The sequence below is a fragment of the Elephas maximus genome, chromosome X (assembly GCF_024166365.1).
Source record: "Elephas maximus indicus isolate mEleMax1 chromosome X, mEleMax1 primary haplotype, whole genome shotgun sequence".
NCBI classification, from domain to species: Eukaryota; Metazoa; Chordata; class Mammalia; order Proboscidea; family Elephantidae; genus Elephas; species Elephas maximus.
Window position 1 is genome coordinate 109630064 of NC_064846.1, and position 18198 is coordinate 109648261.

At 39.1% G+C, this 18198-nt stretch overlaps 1 protein-coding gene across 1 annotated transcript in view; it reads right to left on the reverse strand.

Annotated features, from left to right (window-relative positions):
• Positions 1-376: 376 nt before the first annotated feature.
• The window catches only part of LOC126069516 (zinc finger X-linked protein ZXDB-like), a 247473-nt gene continuing 229651 nt past the window's right edge, over positions 377-18198 (reverse strand). Inside the window, exon 2 of the mRNA XM_049872974.1 lies at positions 377-628. Coding sequence (XP_049728931.1) covers positions 416-628 — 213 coding nt within the window. The 3' untranslated portion in view covers positions 377-415. The remainder of the gene's footprint in view (positions 629-18198) is intronic.

Below are 18198 nucleotides of genomic sequence, written 5' to 3' on the forward strand. Positions count from 1 at the left end.
TAAACAAGACCCTTGACTTTCCAGCTTACATCTCAATATAATGTTTAGCCAAATCAAAATTTCCCCATAGGGGCCAAAGTTCATCCCCGCGGTCTTTAGTGAGATTGTGCCATTTTTCTAAATATTGACCAACAGTGGCATCAAGTTTTGAGCCATGTAGGCAGGAGGGGTCCAAGATGAGAGGCTTTTGTCACTCTTGAAATTATTATTTCCCATTTTCTTCTGTTAGCTAACACAGAACAGGAGACAAAAAAAGATAAACAGAACCATAACCATAAAATCATGAACTTTTACCAAAACACCTCCAGAGAGAGCTCTCAAACAAAAAAAATCTCAAAATTAAGCTTCAAACAAAAAGTTGCCAAACTGGTTTTTTAACAATAGCTTTAACAGAAATATGTCGCAGTATTTCCTATTATGCAGAAAGGCAATAAAGTTCATATTGGGTAGTACTTAACTCAGTTGTATCTCTGAAGTGGACGCGGCATGCAAGAAGTAGAATAATATGGATTTGCTGTGGCACCAACAAGCTGTCCAGGTCTCCTGGAGATCTAATGAGGAATTTGCTATTGAAGACTCTGCTAGCTGCACCAATCTGTTGTGGAGAAACAACTTTCACCAAGGCCTTCTGCAACAGAGAGAATTTTATTGTGACATAACAGATAACAAAATGGGAAATTGGCTGCAAGCACTCAGACTGTTGTTGTTAGCTGCCTTCAAGTCAGTTCCAACTCATAGTGACCCCATGTACCACAGAATGAAACAATGTCTGGCCCTGTGCCATCCTTGCCATCGTTGTTATGTTGGAACCCATTGTTGCAGCCTTCATCCATCTCATCGAGGGTATTCCTTTTTCTCACTGACCCTCTTCTTTACCAAGTATGATATCTTTCCCCAGAGGCTGGTTCCACCTGATGTGAAAGTAAGTGAGAGGAAGTCTTGCCATCCTCACTTCCAAGGAGCACTCTGGTTGTATTTCTTCCACGACAGATTTGTTCATTCTTTTGGCAGTTTGTGGTATATTCAATACTCTTCACCAATGCCAAATTCAAAGGCATCAGTTTTTCTTCAATCTTCCTAATTCATTGTCCAGCTTTCACACGAATATGAGGCTATTGAAAATATCATGGCTTGAGTCAGGAGTGCCTTAGTCCTCAAAGTGACATCTTTACTTTTTAACTCAGGCTTTTTAAATACAGACAAAAATCCAAAGTAATACAATCTATAAGTGCTTTTTATATAATTTTCACAGGTGTTGATTCATTATGACTAAATTACTTGCAGGCTATGATTGATTAAAATAATGACAAAGAACTAAGGTCATGATTGGGTAAACTTTTCTTGTTTTTCTTTTCTAACAATTTAGTCTCTTGGCTCAGGGGCCCCAGGTCTGTTATATGATGGTTGTTTTTTACTTGTTATGTGGGCAGGACTGTAAGGATGGCACAGGACCAGGCAGTGTTTCGTTCTGTTGTACATAGGGTCGCTGTTGGTCAGAACTGACTCGACGGCACCTAACAACAACAATGTGGGCTACGTATGATGCTGAGTAGATCTTTAACTCACATCCTGGGATAAACCGTTATTAGTTTTTTGGTATGCACGTCCACTGTCCATTGAACTGGTTAGAGCACTCTCTCTGGCTCCTTTGGTATAGTTTCCTATTGTTCTTAAGTTTTTCAGATTCTGACAAAAAATTGGACTTTTTTGGCTATAGCCTGCTGTGGTTTGGTTAACCCTCTCTCAGCGTTCATACACAAATACCCTAGTTAAGATTTTAGAAAATTTCTCTAAGAAAGCATTATGGCCTGCTTTCTAGAGTGTTAAACACACACTTTTACAGAGGTAACTACGAAAAGCTTCATGTTTACAACAAGCACTCAAATACGTCATTTAAATAGCTCTATGTAAAGAGATTGTTACATGGTTTCCTGAGCTGTAAGCACACTTATTCACAGAGACTAGTTTGCAAAGCTTCATATTACCAAAAGCCCTACCTAACATATTTTTAAAACCTTCATATATATATATATGTATGTGTGTATGTGTGTGTATATATATATATAATTACACACTTTCCAGAGTATTAAACACATTCTGGACATAAAAAAGTTTGTGAGCCTTCATAACTACAAACCTTGTATCTAACATATTGATAAAAACATCATTAAAAAGATATTGTTTATTTGAAGAAAAATCAGATAAAAGAATTTAAAAAAAAGAAGAAACCCTAAGAATCATGTGGGACTCTATCAAGAAGAATAACTTGCATGTGATTGGAGTTCCAGAACAGGGAGGGATAACAGAAAATACAGAGAGAATAACTGAAGATCTGTTGGCAGAAAACATCCTTGGCATCGTGAAAGATGAAAGGATATCTATCCAAGATGCTCAGCGAACCCCATACAAGACAGATCCCAAAAGAAAATCACCAAGACATATTATCATCAAACTTGCCAAAACCAAAGATAAAGACAAAATTTTTAAAGTAGCCAAGGATAAACAAAAAGTCACCTACAAAGGAGAGTCAATAAAAATAAGTTCAGACTACTCAGCAGCAAGCATGCACACAAGAAGGCAATGGGATGACATATATAGAGCACTGAAAGAGAAAAACTGCCAGTCAAGGATCATATATCCAGCAAAACTCTGTCTCAAATATGAAGGTGAAATTAAGACATTTACAGATAAACACAAGCTTAGAGAATTTTCAAAAACCAAACCAAAGCTACAAGAATTACTAAAGGAAATTATTTGGTCAGAAAATCAATAATATCAGATACCAGCACAACACAAGGTCACAGAACAAAATATCCTGATATCAACTCAGATAGGGAAATCACAAATACAAAATAAGATTAATTAAAAAAATTGCTCAAAACAGGGAATCATTGATGTCATTATGTAAAAGATTACAATAGTCAAAAAAGAGGGACTAAATACAGGAGGACTAGATCTTACATATGGAGAAGAAACCGAGACGATATAGGGCGATACAAGTTAGGTTTTTACTTAGTCAAACAGGGGTAAATATTAAGGTAATCACAACGAGGTCTAAAAATTCCATACTTCAAAATAAAAACCAAGATAAACATAATGACTCAGCAAAAATAAATTCAACTAGTAGGAAAAGGAGGAAAACACATTCTACAAAGAAAAACTTCTCAGCACAAAAAAGTAAGTAGACAAAGGAAATTGTCAACAACACACAGAAAAAGGCATCAAAATGACAGCACTAAACTCATAATTATCTATAATTACGCTGAATGTAAATGGACTAAATGTACCAATAAAGAAACAGAGGGTTGCAGACTGGATAAAAAAAACAATCCGTCTATATGCTGCCTAAAAGAGACACACGTTAGACTTAGAGACACAAAAAACTAAAACTCAAAGGATGGAAAAAAATATATCAAGCAAACAATCAAAAAACAGCAGGAGTGGCAATATTAATTTCTGACAAAATAGACTTTAAAGTTAAACCCACCACAAAAGATAAAGAAGGACACTACATAATGATAAAAGGGAAAATTTACCAGTAAGATATAACCATATTAAATATTTATGCACCCAATGACAGGGCTGCAAGATTCATGAAACAAACTTCACCACAATTATAGTAGGAGACTTCAACACACCTCTTTCAGTGAAGGATAGGACATCCAGTGAGAAGCTCAATAGAGACACAGCAGACCTAATTGCTACAAGCAACCAACTTGACCTCATAAAATTATAGAGAACACTCCAGGTAACAGTTGCAAAGTATACTTTCTTTCCTACTGTACATGGAATATTCTCTAGAATAGATCACATGTTAGGTCATAAAACAGCCTTTGCAGAATCCAAAACACTGAGATATTACAAAGCATCTTCTCAGACCATAAGGCCATAAAAGTAGAAATCAATAACAGAAAAACCAGTGAAAAGAAATCAAATACTTGGAAACGAACAATACCCTGCTGAAAAAAGACTGGATTATAGAAGACATTAAGGAAGGAATAAAGAAATTCGTAGAATTCAACGAGACTGAAAACACTTCCTATCAAAACCTTTGGGACACAGCGAAAGCAGTGCTCAGAGGTCAATTCATATCAATAAAAGCACACATACATAAAGAAGAGCCAAAATCAAAGAACTGTCCCTACAACTTGAACAAATACAAAGAGAGCAACAAAAGAAACCATGAGGCACCAGAAGAAAGCAAATAATAAAAATCGAGCAGAATTAAATGAGTTAGAGAACAGAAAAACAATCTAAAGAGTTTACAAGGCCAAAAGCTGGTTCTTTAAAAAAATTAACAAAATTGATAAACCATTGGCCAGATTGACTAAAGAAATACAGGGAAAGAAACAACCCAAATGAGAAATGAGATGGGCCATATCACAACAGGTCCAACTGAAATTAAAAGAATCACATCAGATTACTACAAAAAATTGTACTCTAACAAATTTGAAAACCTATAAGAAATAAATGGATGAATTCCTAGAAACACACTACCTACCTAAACGAACAAAAACAGAAGTCAAACAACTAAATGGACCCATAACAAAAAAAGAGATTGAAAAGGTAATCAAAAAACTCCCAGCAAAGGTCAGCTCAAATGGACTGGACCAAAAGCAAAGAAGTTTCCTGGATAAACTGAACGCTTCAAAGGTCAGCGGAGCAAGGGCAGGGGTTTGGGACTATGGCTTAAGGGAACTTCTAGGTCAATTGGCAAAATAACACTATTATGAAGACATTCTGCATCCCACTTTGAAATGTGGTGTCTGGGATCTTAAAGGCTAACAAGCGGCCATCTAGATGCATCAATGGGTCTCAACCCATATGGATCAAAGGAGAATGAAGAACATCAAGGTCACTTGACAACTATGAGTCCAAGAGACAGAATGGGCCACATGAAGCAGAGACTTACATCATCCTGAGACCAGAAGAACTAGATGGTGCCTGGCCACAACCGATGACTGCCCTGACAGGGAGCACAAGAGAGAACCCCTGAGGGAGCAGGAGATCAGTGGGATGCAGACCCCAAATTCTCATAAAAAGACCAGACTTAATGATCTGACTGTGACTAGAGGAATCCGGTGGTCATGGTCCCCAAACCTTCTGTTGGCCCAGGACAGGAACCATTCCCGAAGACAACTCATCAGACATGGAAGGGACTGGACAATGGGTTGGAGAGAGATGCTGATGAAGAGTGAGCTACTTGTATCAGGTGGACCCTTGAGACTCTGCTGGCATCTCCTGACTGGAGGGGAGATAGGAGGATAGAGAGGGTTAGAAACTGGCAAAATTGTCACGAAAGGATAGACTGGAAGGGCTGACTCATTAGGGGGAGAGTAAGTGGGACTATGGAGTAAGGTGTACATAGGCTTATATGTGACAGACTGACTTGATTTGTAAACGTTCACTTAAAGCTCAATAAAAATTATTAAAAAAAAAACTCCCAACAAAAAAAAAGCCCTGGCCCTGACGGCTTCACTGCAGAGTTCTGCCAAACTTTCAGAGAAGAGTTAACACTACTAGTACTGAAGGTATTTCAAAGCATAGAAAAGGACGGAATACCACCTAACTGATTCTATTAAGCCAGCATTACCCTGATACCAAAACCAGCTAAAGACAACACACATACAAAAAAAAAATTACAGACCTATATCCCTCATGAACATAGATGCAAAAATCCTCAACAAAATTCTAGCCAATAGAATTCAACAACATATCAAAAAAATAATCCACCATGACCAAGTGAGATTTATACCAGGTATGCAAGGATGGCTCAATATTAGAAAAACAATTAATGTAATCCACCACGTAAATAAAACAAAAGACAAGAAGCACATAATGTTATGAATTGATGCAGAAAGGGCATTTGACAAAATCCAACACCCATTAAGGATAAAAACTCTCACCAAAATAGGAATAGAAGGAAAATGCCTCAACATAATAAAGGGCATTTATAAAAAACCAACGGCCAACATCATCCTAAATGGGGAGAGCCTGAAAGCATTTCCCTTAAGAACGGGAACCAGACAAGAATGCCCTTTATCACCACTCTTATTCAACATTTTGCTGGAGGTCCTAGCCAGAGCAAATAGGCTAGACAAAAAAATAAAGGGCATCCAGATTAGCAAGGAAGAAGTAAAATTATCTCTATTTGCAGATGACATGATCTTATACACAGAAAACCCTAAGGAATCCTCCAGAAAACTACTGAAACTAATAGAAGAGTTCAGCAGAGTATCAGGTTACAAGATAAGCATACAAAGATCGGTTGGATTCCTCTACACCAACAAAAAGAACATTGAAGATGAAATCACCAAATCAATACCATTCACAGTAGCTCCCAAGAAGATAAAATACTTATGAATAAATCTTACCAAAGATGTAAAAGACCTATACAAAGAGAACTACAAGCTACTACTGCAAGAAACCAAAAGGGATGTACAGAAGTGGAAAAATATAACTTGCTCATGGATAGGAAGACTTAACATAGTAAAAATGTCTATTCTACCAAAAGCCATCTATATACACAATGCACTTCCAACCCAAATTCCAACGACATTTTTTAATGAGATGGAGAAGCAAATCACCAGCTTCATAAGGAAGGGAAAGAAGCCCCGGATAAGTAAAGCATTACTAAAAAAGAACAAGGTAGAAGGACTCACTCACTCTCCCTGATTTTAGAACATATTATACAGCCACAGTAGTCAAAACAGCCTGGTACTGGTACAACAACAGACACATAGACCAATAGAACAGAATTGAGAATCCAGATATAAATCATCCACATATGAGCAGCTGTTATTTGACAAAGGTCCAATGTCAGTTAATTGAGGAAAACGTAGTCTTTTTAAGAAACAGTGCTTCCATAACTGGATATCCATCTGCAAAAAAGAAAAAGAAACAGGACCCATACCTCACTCCATGCACAAAAACTAACTCCAAATGTATCAAAGACCTAAACATAAAACCTAAAAACATAAAGATCATGGAAGAAAAAAAAAGGGACAATGTTAGGAGCCCTAATACATGGCATAAACAGAATACAAAACATTACTAAAAATGCCGAAAAGAAACCAGATAACTGGGAGATTCTAAAAATCAAACATCTATGCTCATCTAAAGACTTCACCAAATAAGTAAAAAGATCACCTACAGACTGGACAAAAATTTTCAGCTATGACATCTCCGATCAGCGCCTGATCTCTAAAATCTACATGACTCTGCTAAAACTCAACCACAAAAAGACAAACAACCCAATTAAAAAATGGGCAAAGGATATGAACAGGCACTTCACTAAGGAAGACATTCCGGCGGCTAACAGATACATGAGGAAATGCTCAAGATCATTTGCCACTAGAGAAATGCAAATCAAAACTACAATGAGATCCCATCTCACTCCAACAAGACTGGCACTAATCCAAAAAACACAAGATAATAAATGTTGGAGAGGCTGTGGAGAGATTGGAACACTTATACACTGCTGGTGGGAATGTAAAATGGTACAACCACTTTGAAAATCGATTTGGCGCTTCCTTAAAAAGCTAGAAATAGAACTACCATACGACCCAGGAATCCCACTCCTCAGAGTATATTCTAGAGAAATAACTGCCTTTACACAAACAGATATATGCACGCCCATGTTTATTGCAGCACTGTTTACAATAGCAAAAAGCTGGAAGCAACCAAGGTGCCCATCAATGGATGAATGGATAAATAAATTATGGTATATTCACACAGTGGAATACTACGCATCAATAAAGAACAGTGAGGAATCTGTGAAACATTTCATAACATGAAGAAACCTGGACAGCATTATGCTGAGTGAAATTAGTCAGTTGCAAAGGACAAATATTGTATAAGAGCACTATTATAAGATCTTGAGAAATAGTTTAAACTAAGAAGAACACACTCTTTTGTGCTTCCGAGAGGGGGGAGGGAAGGAGGGTGGGAGAGGGGTATTTACTGAATAGATAGTAGACAAGAACTACTTTAGGTAAAGGGAAGGGAAACACTCAACACAGTGGAGGTCAGCACAACTGAACTAAACCAAAGCAAAGAATTTTCCTGAATAAACTGAATGCTTCAAAGGTCAGCAAAGCAGGGGCAGGGGTTTGGGGACCATGGTTTCAGGGGACAGCTAAGTCAATTGGCATAATAAAATTTATTAAGAAAACATTCTGCATCCCACTTTGAAGTGTGGCATCTGGGGTCCTAAATGCTAGCAAGCGGACATCTAAGATACATCAATTAGCCTCAACCCACCTGGATCAAAGGAGAATGAACACAAGATAATAACGAGCCCAAGAGACAGAAAGGGCTACATGAACCAGAGACCACATCATCCTGAGACCAGAAGAACTAGATGGTGCCTGGCCACAACCGATGACTGCCCTGACAGGGAACACAACAGAGAACCCCTGAGGGAGCGGAACAGTGGGATGCAGACCCCAAATTCTCATAAAACAACCAGACTTAATGGTCTGACTGAGACTAGAAGGACCCCGGTGATCATGGCCCCCAAACCTTCTGTTGGCCCAGGACAGGAACCATCCCTGAAGCCAACTCCTCAGACATGGATTGGACTGGACAATGGGTTGGAGAGGGTTGCTGGTGAGGCCTGAGCTACTTGGTTCTGGTGGACACTTGAGACTATGTTGGCATCTCCTGCCTCGAGGGGAGATGGGAGGGTAGAGGGGCTTAGTATGTGGCAAAACGTCATGAAAAGAGAGTGGAAGGAGGGAGCGGGCCATCTCATTGGGGGGGGAGAGTAACTGGGAATATGTAGCAAGTTGTATATAAGCTTTTGTGTGAAAGACTGACTTGATTTGTAAACTTTCACTTTAAGCACAATAAAAATTATTTTTAAAAATAGATGAAAACTATACTAATTGAAATAAAAATGTCACTATATAAAATAAATATCAGGTTAGACACTGAAGAAAAAAAGATCAGTGAACTTGAAAACATGATAACCATGATAACCATGATATGGCCTATTATTTTGCAAAATGTTCTCAATTGGAATTTTTCTGATGTTTCTGCAGGATTTGATTCAATTTATTAAATAAAAAAGAAGTGGTGTTATATTTTTCTCAGAGTGCCTGTGATATCAATTTGTTTTCTTACCAGTAATATTAACATTAATCACTTGGTTAAAGCCATGCCAGGTTTCTCCTCTACAAGGTTATTTTTCTCTTTGTAATTAATACATATTTTGTGACAAACGTTCATGTATGTAATGTAAATGTTCTGTTACCCCTCAAGCTTTAACCCATTAGTTTTCGCGTGCATTGATCACCAAATGGTGATTTTTTAAAATCATTCCTTCTATATTTTTAGCTTGCTTTTTACTGTGAGGAAGGGCATTTCCTTTTCTCAAAAGTATTCTTTTTTAATAATTTTTATTATGCTTTTAGTGAAACTTTACAAATGAAGTCAGTCTCTCACATAAAAACTTATACACAACTTGATACGTATTCCCAATTACTTTCCCCCATGAGACAGCCCGCTCCCTCCATCCACTCTTTCTTTTCCTGTCCATTTTGCCAACTTCTAAGCCCCTCTACCCTCCCATCTCCCCGCCAGGCAGGAGATGCCAACATTGTCTCAAGTGTCCACCAGAACCAAGTAGCTCACGCCTCACCAGCATCCCTCTCCAACCCATTGTCCAGTCCAATCCATGTCTGATGAGCTGGCTTTGGGAATGGTTCCTGTAGTGGGCCAACAGAAGGTCTGGGGGCCATGATAACTGGGGTCCTTCCAGTCTCACTCTGACCATTAAGTCTGGTCGTTTTATGAGAATTTGGGGTCTGCATCCCACTGTTCTCCTGCTCCCTCAAGGTTTCTCTGTCAGGGCAGTCATCGGTTGTGGCTGGGCACCATCTAGTTCTTCTAGTCTCAGGATGATGTAGTCTCTGGTTCTACGTGATGTAGTCTCTTGGGCTCCTTATTATCTTGTGTTCTTTACTTCTTCCTTGCTAATCTGGATGCCCTTTATTTCTTTGTCTAGCCTAATTGCTCTGGCTAGGACCTCCAACACAATGTTGAGTAAGAGAGGTGATAAGGGGCATCTTTGTCTGGTTCCCATTCTCAAGGGAAATTCTTTCAGATTCTCTCCATCTAGGATTATATTGGCTGTTGGCTTTTTATAAATGCCCTTTATTATGTTGAGGCATTTTCCTTCTATTCCTATTTTGGTGAGAGTTTTTATCCTTAATGGGTGTTGGATTTTGTCAAATGCCTTTTCTGCATCAATTCATAACATTATGTGCTTCTTGTCTTTTGTTTTATTTACGTGGTGGATTACATTAATTGTTTTTCTAATATTGAGCCATCCTTGCATACCTGGTATAAATCTCACTTGGTCATGGTGGATTATTTTTTTGATATGTTGTTGAATTCTATTGGCTAGAATTTTGTTGAGGATTTTTGCATCTATGTTCATGAGGGATATAGGTCTGTAATTTTTTTTTTGTATGTGTGTTGTCTTTAGCTGGTTTTGGTATCAGGGTTATGCTGGCTTCATAGAATGAGTTTGGTAGTATTCTGTCCTCTTCTATGCTTTGAAATACCTTCAGTAGTAGTGGTGTTAACTCTTCTCTGAAAGTTTGGCAGAACTCTGCAGTGAAGCCGTCAGGGCCAGGGCTTTTTTTTTTGTTGGAAGTTTTTTGATTACCTTTCCAATCTCTTTTTTTCTTATGGGTCTATTTAGTTGTTCTACTTCTGATTGTGTTAGTTTAGGTAGGTAGTGTGTTTCTAGGAACTCATCCGTTTCTTCTAGGTTTTCAAATTTGTTGGAGTACAATTTTTCATAGTAATCTGATATGATTCTTTTAATTTCAGTTGGGTCTGTTGTGATGTGGCCCATCTCGTTTCTTATTTGGGTTATTTGTTTCCTTTCCTGTATTTCTTTAGTCAGTCTGGCCAATGGTTTATCAATTTTATTAATTTTTTCAGAGAACCAGCTTTTGGCCTTGTTAACACTTTCAATTGTTTTTCTGTTCTCTAATTCATTTAATTCTGCTCAATTTTTATTATTTGCTCACTTCTGGTGCCTGATGGTTTCTTTTGTTGCTCCGTTTCTATTTGTTCAAGTTGTAGGGACATTTCTTTGATTTTACCTCTTCCTTCTTTATGTATTTGTGCATTTATTGATATAAATTGACCTCTGAGCACTGCTTTCGCTGTGTCCAAAAGGTTTTGATAGCAAGTATTTTCAGTCTCGTTGAATTCTACAAATTTCTTTATTCCTTCCTTAATGTCTTCTATAACCCAGTCTTTTTTGAGCAGGGTATTGTTCAGCTTATTAATTTTTTCACTGTGTTCTTGAATAATCTTTTTGATTTCTTCAACTGCTTTATCAGTGTGTTCCTTGGCTTTTTCTGTAGATTGCCTTATTTCATTTCTGAGGTCATCCCTGATGTCTTGAAGCATTCTGTATATTAGTTTTTTATATTCTACATGTGGCAATTCCAGGAAAGTATCTACATCTGGGAATCATTTTGATTCTTTGATTTGGGGGTTTGTAGAAGCAATCATGGTCTGCTTCTTTATGTGATTTGATATCAACTGCTGTCTCCGAGCCATCTATAAGATATTGTATTGTTTTCTTTTATATTTTCTCACTGAGTCTTATCTCCTTGTTTTGTTTTGTTACACTACACCCATATGTGTTACTAGATTGTGCTATCTTGATTGCTGTAGCTTTTGAATCACTTATGTCCTGTTACCAGCTGGTCTGAGCTATTACCAGTTATATGAGCCTATGAGTCCATTCACTATTCTTGAATAGAATCAGCTCAGGTATTCTGATATTGGGTCACCTTGTGTGTGGTGTAGGCTGTCACCTATTAACTTAGAGGAGTAGTGGTGATGGTTGTGTGCACCAGTTTCTAGTAGTGGCAGGGGGTCACACGCTGAGGAAGGCAGGATGCTGACAGCCTTCCCCCAAGTGTCAATGAGGTAGGAGTGGCTCTATTCTCTAGAGCACTCTGGTGGGTGGGCTCTGCAGCTGTACCTTAGGCACCCAATGCTTTTACCTCTATAGATTGGTAAGTGTCACTATCCTCAGACCCCTTTAGCAGGTGGCTAGGTGGTGTGTGGTGTGGGTGGAGCATCAGCCCTCAGTTCCCTGGTGTGGATCAATGAGAGCTCTGTTTAATAGGTAGAGAGGTATCGGACCTCCGGAACTTACCTTTCCATTGCTCAGCTAAAACAATTGCAGTCAAATCTCTATCAGAATTGCCTTTGCATTATAATAGCCACCTGGTTACCTGTAGGGATGAAAGCCAAAGACTGTGGGTCTCTTATGCCTGGATGGAGCTGGTTCTGTTTTGTTATTCCAGTTTAGGGAAGTCAGGGAAGGATTTTTCCTTTGACTGTGAAATGCTGCTTTTCTCAGGCCAGGGGAATGGGTTAGAAAAGAAAGAAGAAGAAGAAAAAATAACTGGCAGTGCACTTCACTCTCTGGCCCAGGGAATTCCAACGTTAATGAATCTGGCTGGGGCAGGTAGGAGAGGGATCAGATAGTAGAGAGTAGCTCGGCAAGATAGACAAAGATACTTATCTTGTTTGGTGAGGACTGTTTTTTATGAGATTCCAGAGGGGTGTGTAGCTTGTGTGTGCTGGCTGGATCCATGCTGAAACTGCCCCAGAGGGTTAGGGCTGTGTCCCGAGCTTGTCCCATCTCAGGGAGCCACAAGCAGCTCCTCCATGCTTAGTCCAAAGCCCAGCACCAAGGCTTCCTGTCTGGGACGCTGTGCTCCAGGCTCCAAAACCAGTCGCTGCTCCCCCGTGGTTTTCATTTGCCTGTCAGCTGCATTGGTGTGCAGCCTGCGTGCACTGGCTGGGTCCCCTCTGAGGTTGGTCCCGAGGGTTGGGCCTACAACCTTGCTTGCCCCATCTCAGTAAGCCACAATCAGCCCCACCACTCTGGCACCAGGGAACCGCGAAGGCTCAAGGCTGCAGCATGGCACACTGGCTCCGGAAGCGGTCGCTGCTTCAGCGTGCGGCTTTTCACTCCCCTGTTACTCAGGTCAACTCCTTAGCTCTGTGTTGGATGATCAGGGTTCATAGATTGTCCTGTATGTAATCAATTCACTTGTCTTTTTGAGTCTTTGTTGCAAGAGGGATAAGCGGAAGCTTCTACCTAGTCAGCCATCTTGGTCCCCTCAAAAGTATTCTTGAATAAGACAAGTAAATTGCATATATATATATATATACACACACACACACATACAATAAGTGTTTTAATGCAAAAATATATATATATTTTCATAGGGCAGAGCCAACATGGGGCTATAGACAGAAGCACCAGAATTGAGAACCCAGATGTGACTCCATCCACCTATGGTCACTTGATCTTTGACAAGGCACCAGAGTCCATCAAATGGGAAAAAGAAAGTCTTTGTAAGAAATGGTGCTGGCAAAACTGGATGTACATCTGCAAAGAAATGAATCAAGACCCATACCTCACACCATACACAAAAACTAGTTTGGTACAGATCAAAGACCTTAATATAAAACCCAAAACTATAAATATCATAGAAGAAAAAATAGGATCAATTCCTGAGGCCCTAATACATGGCATTAACAGAATACAAACCATAAGTAACAACACACAAACTCCAGAAGATAAGCTAGAGAACTGGGATCTTCTAAAAATTAAATATTTATGCTCATCAAAAACTTCACCAAGGTTGCTTCCAGCCAACATGGCACCATAGACGAGAGCACCACACTGTCCATCCATAGCAAAGACCCAAAAACCTAAGTAAAACAGAGACAAACGACAATCCTGGAACCCAAAGTGTCAAAGGAAAAGATAATGAACTCAGCCAAGCAACTAATGGAATAAGAAAACTGACAGAGAACAGAGAGCAAGGAGAGAAATGTGCTAATGCAGCACAGATTCACCACCTTGGAGTCCTGTCAGAGACTGGTGGACAGAGAGCACAGGAAAGCAGTTTCATGGAGCTCACAGCAGGAGACAGAGCACCTAGTAACCAGGGATACACAGTTTCCCACTTCACTTCCACTCCCCGCTGCTCTTCCTCTGTGCTTCCTGGCTGGCAGCGATGGCTTGGCCAGCTGGGAAGTGCAGCATCCATGTCGCATGGATGAGCCTCACTCACATCAGAGATCAGCAGGCAGGGAGTATGGGAAAGCAGCTTCACAAAGTTCCCAGCAGGAGACAGAGCATCCGGTAACCAGCGGTGTATGCTTTCCTAACCCCATCCCTTCTTCCACCCTCCCCTCAGCCTCCTCTGCTTCCCTCTGGCCACAGTCTCTTGGCCGGAAGGCAACTGCCTTGGCCCCGGGCCACTTGGATTCACCCTGCCCACACTGGCCAGCTCCGTGAGTGCCATTTGTCTGTTGCGGATGTTGCTTTTTTCCATTTATTCTGGTTTCTTCCTAGGCTCCCACCACCTCCCCCTCCTTTCTCTCGAACATCTGGCTTCATGTGCTGTCTTTGCTTCTTCTTGAAAGGCTGTGAAACACCACCCGATTGGGGAACCACTCTTCCGGCCATGCTGGTGGGATCCCCGGGACATTTTTATTATTTTTTTGCTTTGTTTGTTTGTTTTCTTTTTCTTTTGGCAGCTTGGGAGCCCCTTCTAGTTGGGCTGCACTGCAAGACATAGGAGCCACATCCCCAGTCTGTGCAGCTGCCTTGATGTGATCCCTGGGGGCATTTCTTTTTTTCCTTTCTGTCTCTCTTTGTTTCTCAGTTCTCATCTCTTATAGTTACCATCTTTCCTGTCTCCTGAATACCTGGTGCTATGGGACATCTATACCACCTCTAGCCAGGCTACACTGAGCAGCCAGTGACCACTTCCCCAATCTTTGCGGGAGCACCAGAGTGACCCCTGGAGGCTTTTCTTTTCTTTCTAATATTTTTGCAAATTTTTATCTACTTATTTTTTTCTTTTTCCTTGTTTTTCTTTTTGTTTTTCTCCATTTCTTGGTTTCTTGTCTCTCCACTCCAATGGCCCTCTCCCTTAGTACATTTTTTGGCTTCTGTTTCTTTCTTCTCTCTCTCCTTTTACCCATACCCATGGTAGCTCCACATATCAAAGCCTGTCCCCTCCTTCCTGCCTACTTGCACCATGCGCTGAACATCACACCTCCAAGCAGCACAGGAATGGCCTATCAGAACCTGCCCAGTACTGATTCCCGCCCACCCTGTTGGCCCTAGTACATACCACAAACAACCCACTCCAGCCTCTCCTCTTCAGCTTGACTTGCCCTGATGTACCATAACTGAGCGAATGGCTCTGCCCATTAGACAATGAGGTGAAAAGTATCATAACCAGAGATGAGCAAACAACGAAGATCCTACAGCCCATCTGCCCAGACATAACCCAATAAAACAAAACAAAGACAAAACAAAAAAGCAGGAGGAAACAGATCCACCAGCAATAAATGATGAAAATGACTACTGAATATCTTGAAGACAGCAGGCAATATCAAAACATTATTTAAAAAAAAAGGACAGGATAGTTCCAGAAGACGTTTAAATAAAACACCAGATGATTTTCCACTAGAAGAAAAGTCACTAGAACTACCCGAGAGGGAATTCAAATCTTTAATATTCAGAGCAATCCAAGAGTCGAAGCAAAAAGCTGACAAAAATGAGGAAAAAATAGACAAATTGATGGAAAAAACAGACAAAAACTGGAATAATTCAGGAGAATAAAACAGGAAAAAATGCCAAAATAAATTCACAACTAGAAATCATGCAAAAACAATTAGAAATCCAAAAGGTAACCAACAAGATTTCAGAAATGGACAGTGTCATAGGAGCCCTGAGGAGCAGGTTTGAAATAATGGAAGGCAGAATAACTGAAATTGAAGACAAACACTTGGATACAACACAGTTTGAGGAAAAATAAGAGAACAGAATGAAGAAAAATGAAGAAACCCTGAGAATTATGTGGGATAAAATCAAAAGCAAAAAATTTGTAAGTGATCAGAGTTCCAGAACAGGAAGAGAAAATGGAAAACACAGAGAAGATCATTGGAGAATTGCTGACAGAAAACCTCCCTAATATCATGAATGATGAAAAGCTGAACACCCAAGAAGCTCAACAAACCCCTATATAGGATAGACCCCAAAAGAAAAACACCAAGGCAAATCATAATCACACTTGCTAAAACCGAAGACAAAGAAAAAATCCTGAGAGCAGCTTAAGAAAAACAAAAAGTCACATACAGAGGAGAAAAACTAAGACTAAGCTCTGACTATTTAGCAGAAACTATGTTTTTTTTTTATGATGACAAGAAGGCAAAGGGATGACATATATAAAACTTGAAAGAAAAAAATTACCAACTGAGAGTAATTTATTCTACAAAACTCCCATTCATATATGATGGTGAAATCAGGACATTTCCAGATAAGCAGAAATTAACAGAACATGTAAAAACCAAACCAAATTTACAAGAGTTATTAAACAGAGACCTTTGGTCTGAGAACAAACAACATCAGACCACAGTCTGAATCTAGGACACAAGATTATACCAGCCAGATACCAGCCTAGGAAATGAACTCTCAAGGACTATCCAAAACCCAAAGAATTACAACAGGGGACCAGAGAGCTTAATCTGTAAATGACAACAACATAAGAACAATAAAAGAGGGAATAAATGCTCTAGGTATAGAACTTTCTAATGGAGAGGAAGGCAGGCAACACCAAGGTATAGAACTTTCTAATGGAGAGGAAGGCAGGCAACACCAAGTAATAATAGACTGGCTCAAATCTAGGAAGATAAGGGTAAATTTCAACATAACCACAAAGAAAGGTAACAAACATACTCATCAAAATAAAGAAGAAAAACATAAAGTCTCAAAAAAAAAAAGCCCAAAATCTACAAGTACAGAAGAAATGAAAAAGAAATCCACAAACAATAGGAATTCAGCAGAGGAGAGTAAGAGGAACAAAGAAAATGTCAGCACCTCAAAAAACAAAAACGCTACAAAATGACAGCAATAAACTCACACCTATCCATAATTACAGTGAATATAAAAAAAATTTTTTTAAATGCACCCATAAAGAGACAGAGAGTGACAGAATGGATAAAGAAAGGGAAAAAAAGAACTCATGAATATGCTGTCTACAAGAGACACACCTTAGAAACAAAGATGTAAATTTATTAAAAATCAAAGGATGGAAAAAACATACCAAACAAATAACAGAACAAAACACCAGGAGTGGCAATACTAATTTCAGATAAAATGCATTTTAAAACAATCCACTATAAAAAACAAATCACTATATAATGATTAAAAGGACGATCCATTATGAAGACAACCATAATAAACATCTACGCACACAATGAGAGTGCTCCAAAATACATAAAATAAACTCTAAGAGCACTGAAAAGAGAAATTGGCAGTTCCACAATAGTAGACTTCAACACACCACTCTCGGTAAAGGACAGATCATGTAGAAAGAAACTCAGCAAAGCTACAGAAGACCTAAAGGGCACAATCAGCCAAACTGACCTCATAGACATATATAGAACACTCTACCCAACAGCTGCAAAGTATATATTCTTTTCCAATGCACATGGAATGCTCTCCAGAATAGGCCACATCTTAGGTCACAGAAATACCCTCAACAAAATCCAAAACACTGAGATAATACAAAGTATCTTCTTTGACCACAGTGCCATCAAACTAGAAATTAACAACAGGAAGAGTAACAAAAAAAAAATCAATTACGTGGAAACTGAATAACACCCTGCTTAAAAAACACTGGATAATAGAAGAAATCAGAGATGGAATTAAAAAATACCAAGAATCAAAGTAGAATGAAAACACATCATACGAAAACCTTTGGGACACAGCAAACGCAGTCCTCAGAGGTCAATTTATAGCAATAGATGTACACACCAAAAAAGAAGGGACAAAATCAAAACATTAGCTACATAACTTGAACAAATTAAGAACAGCAAAAGAAGCTCATAGCCATCAGAAGAAAGGAAATAATAAAGATCAGAGCAGAAATAAATGAAACAGAGAATAGAAAAACAATAGAAAGAATCAACAAAACCTAAAATTGATTCTTTGAAAGGATCAACAAAATCGACAAACCACTGGCTAAATTGATAGAAGAAAAACAGGAAAGAACACAAATAAATGAGATAAGAAATGAAATACGGAACATTACAACAGGGCCAACTGAAGTAAAAAGGATC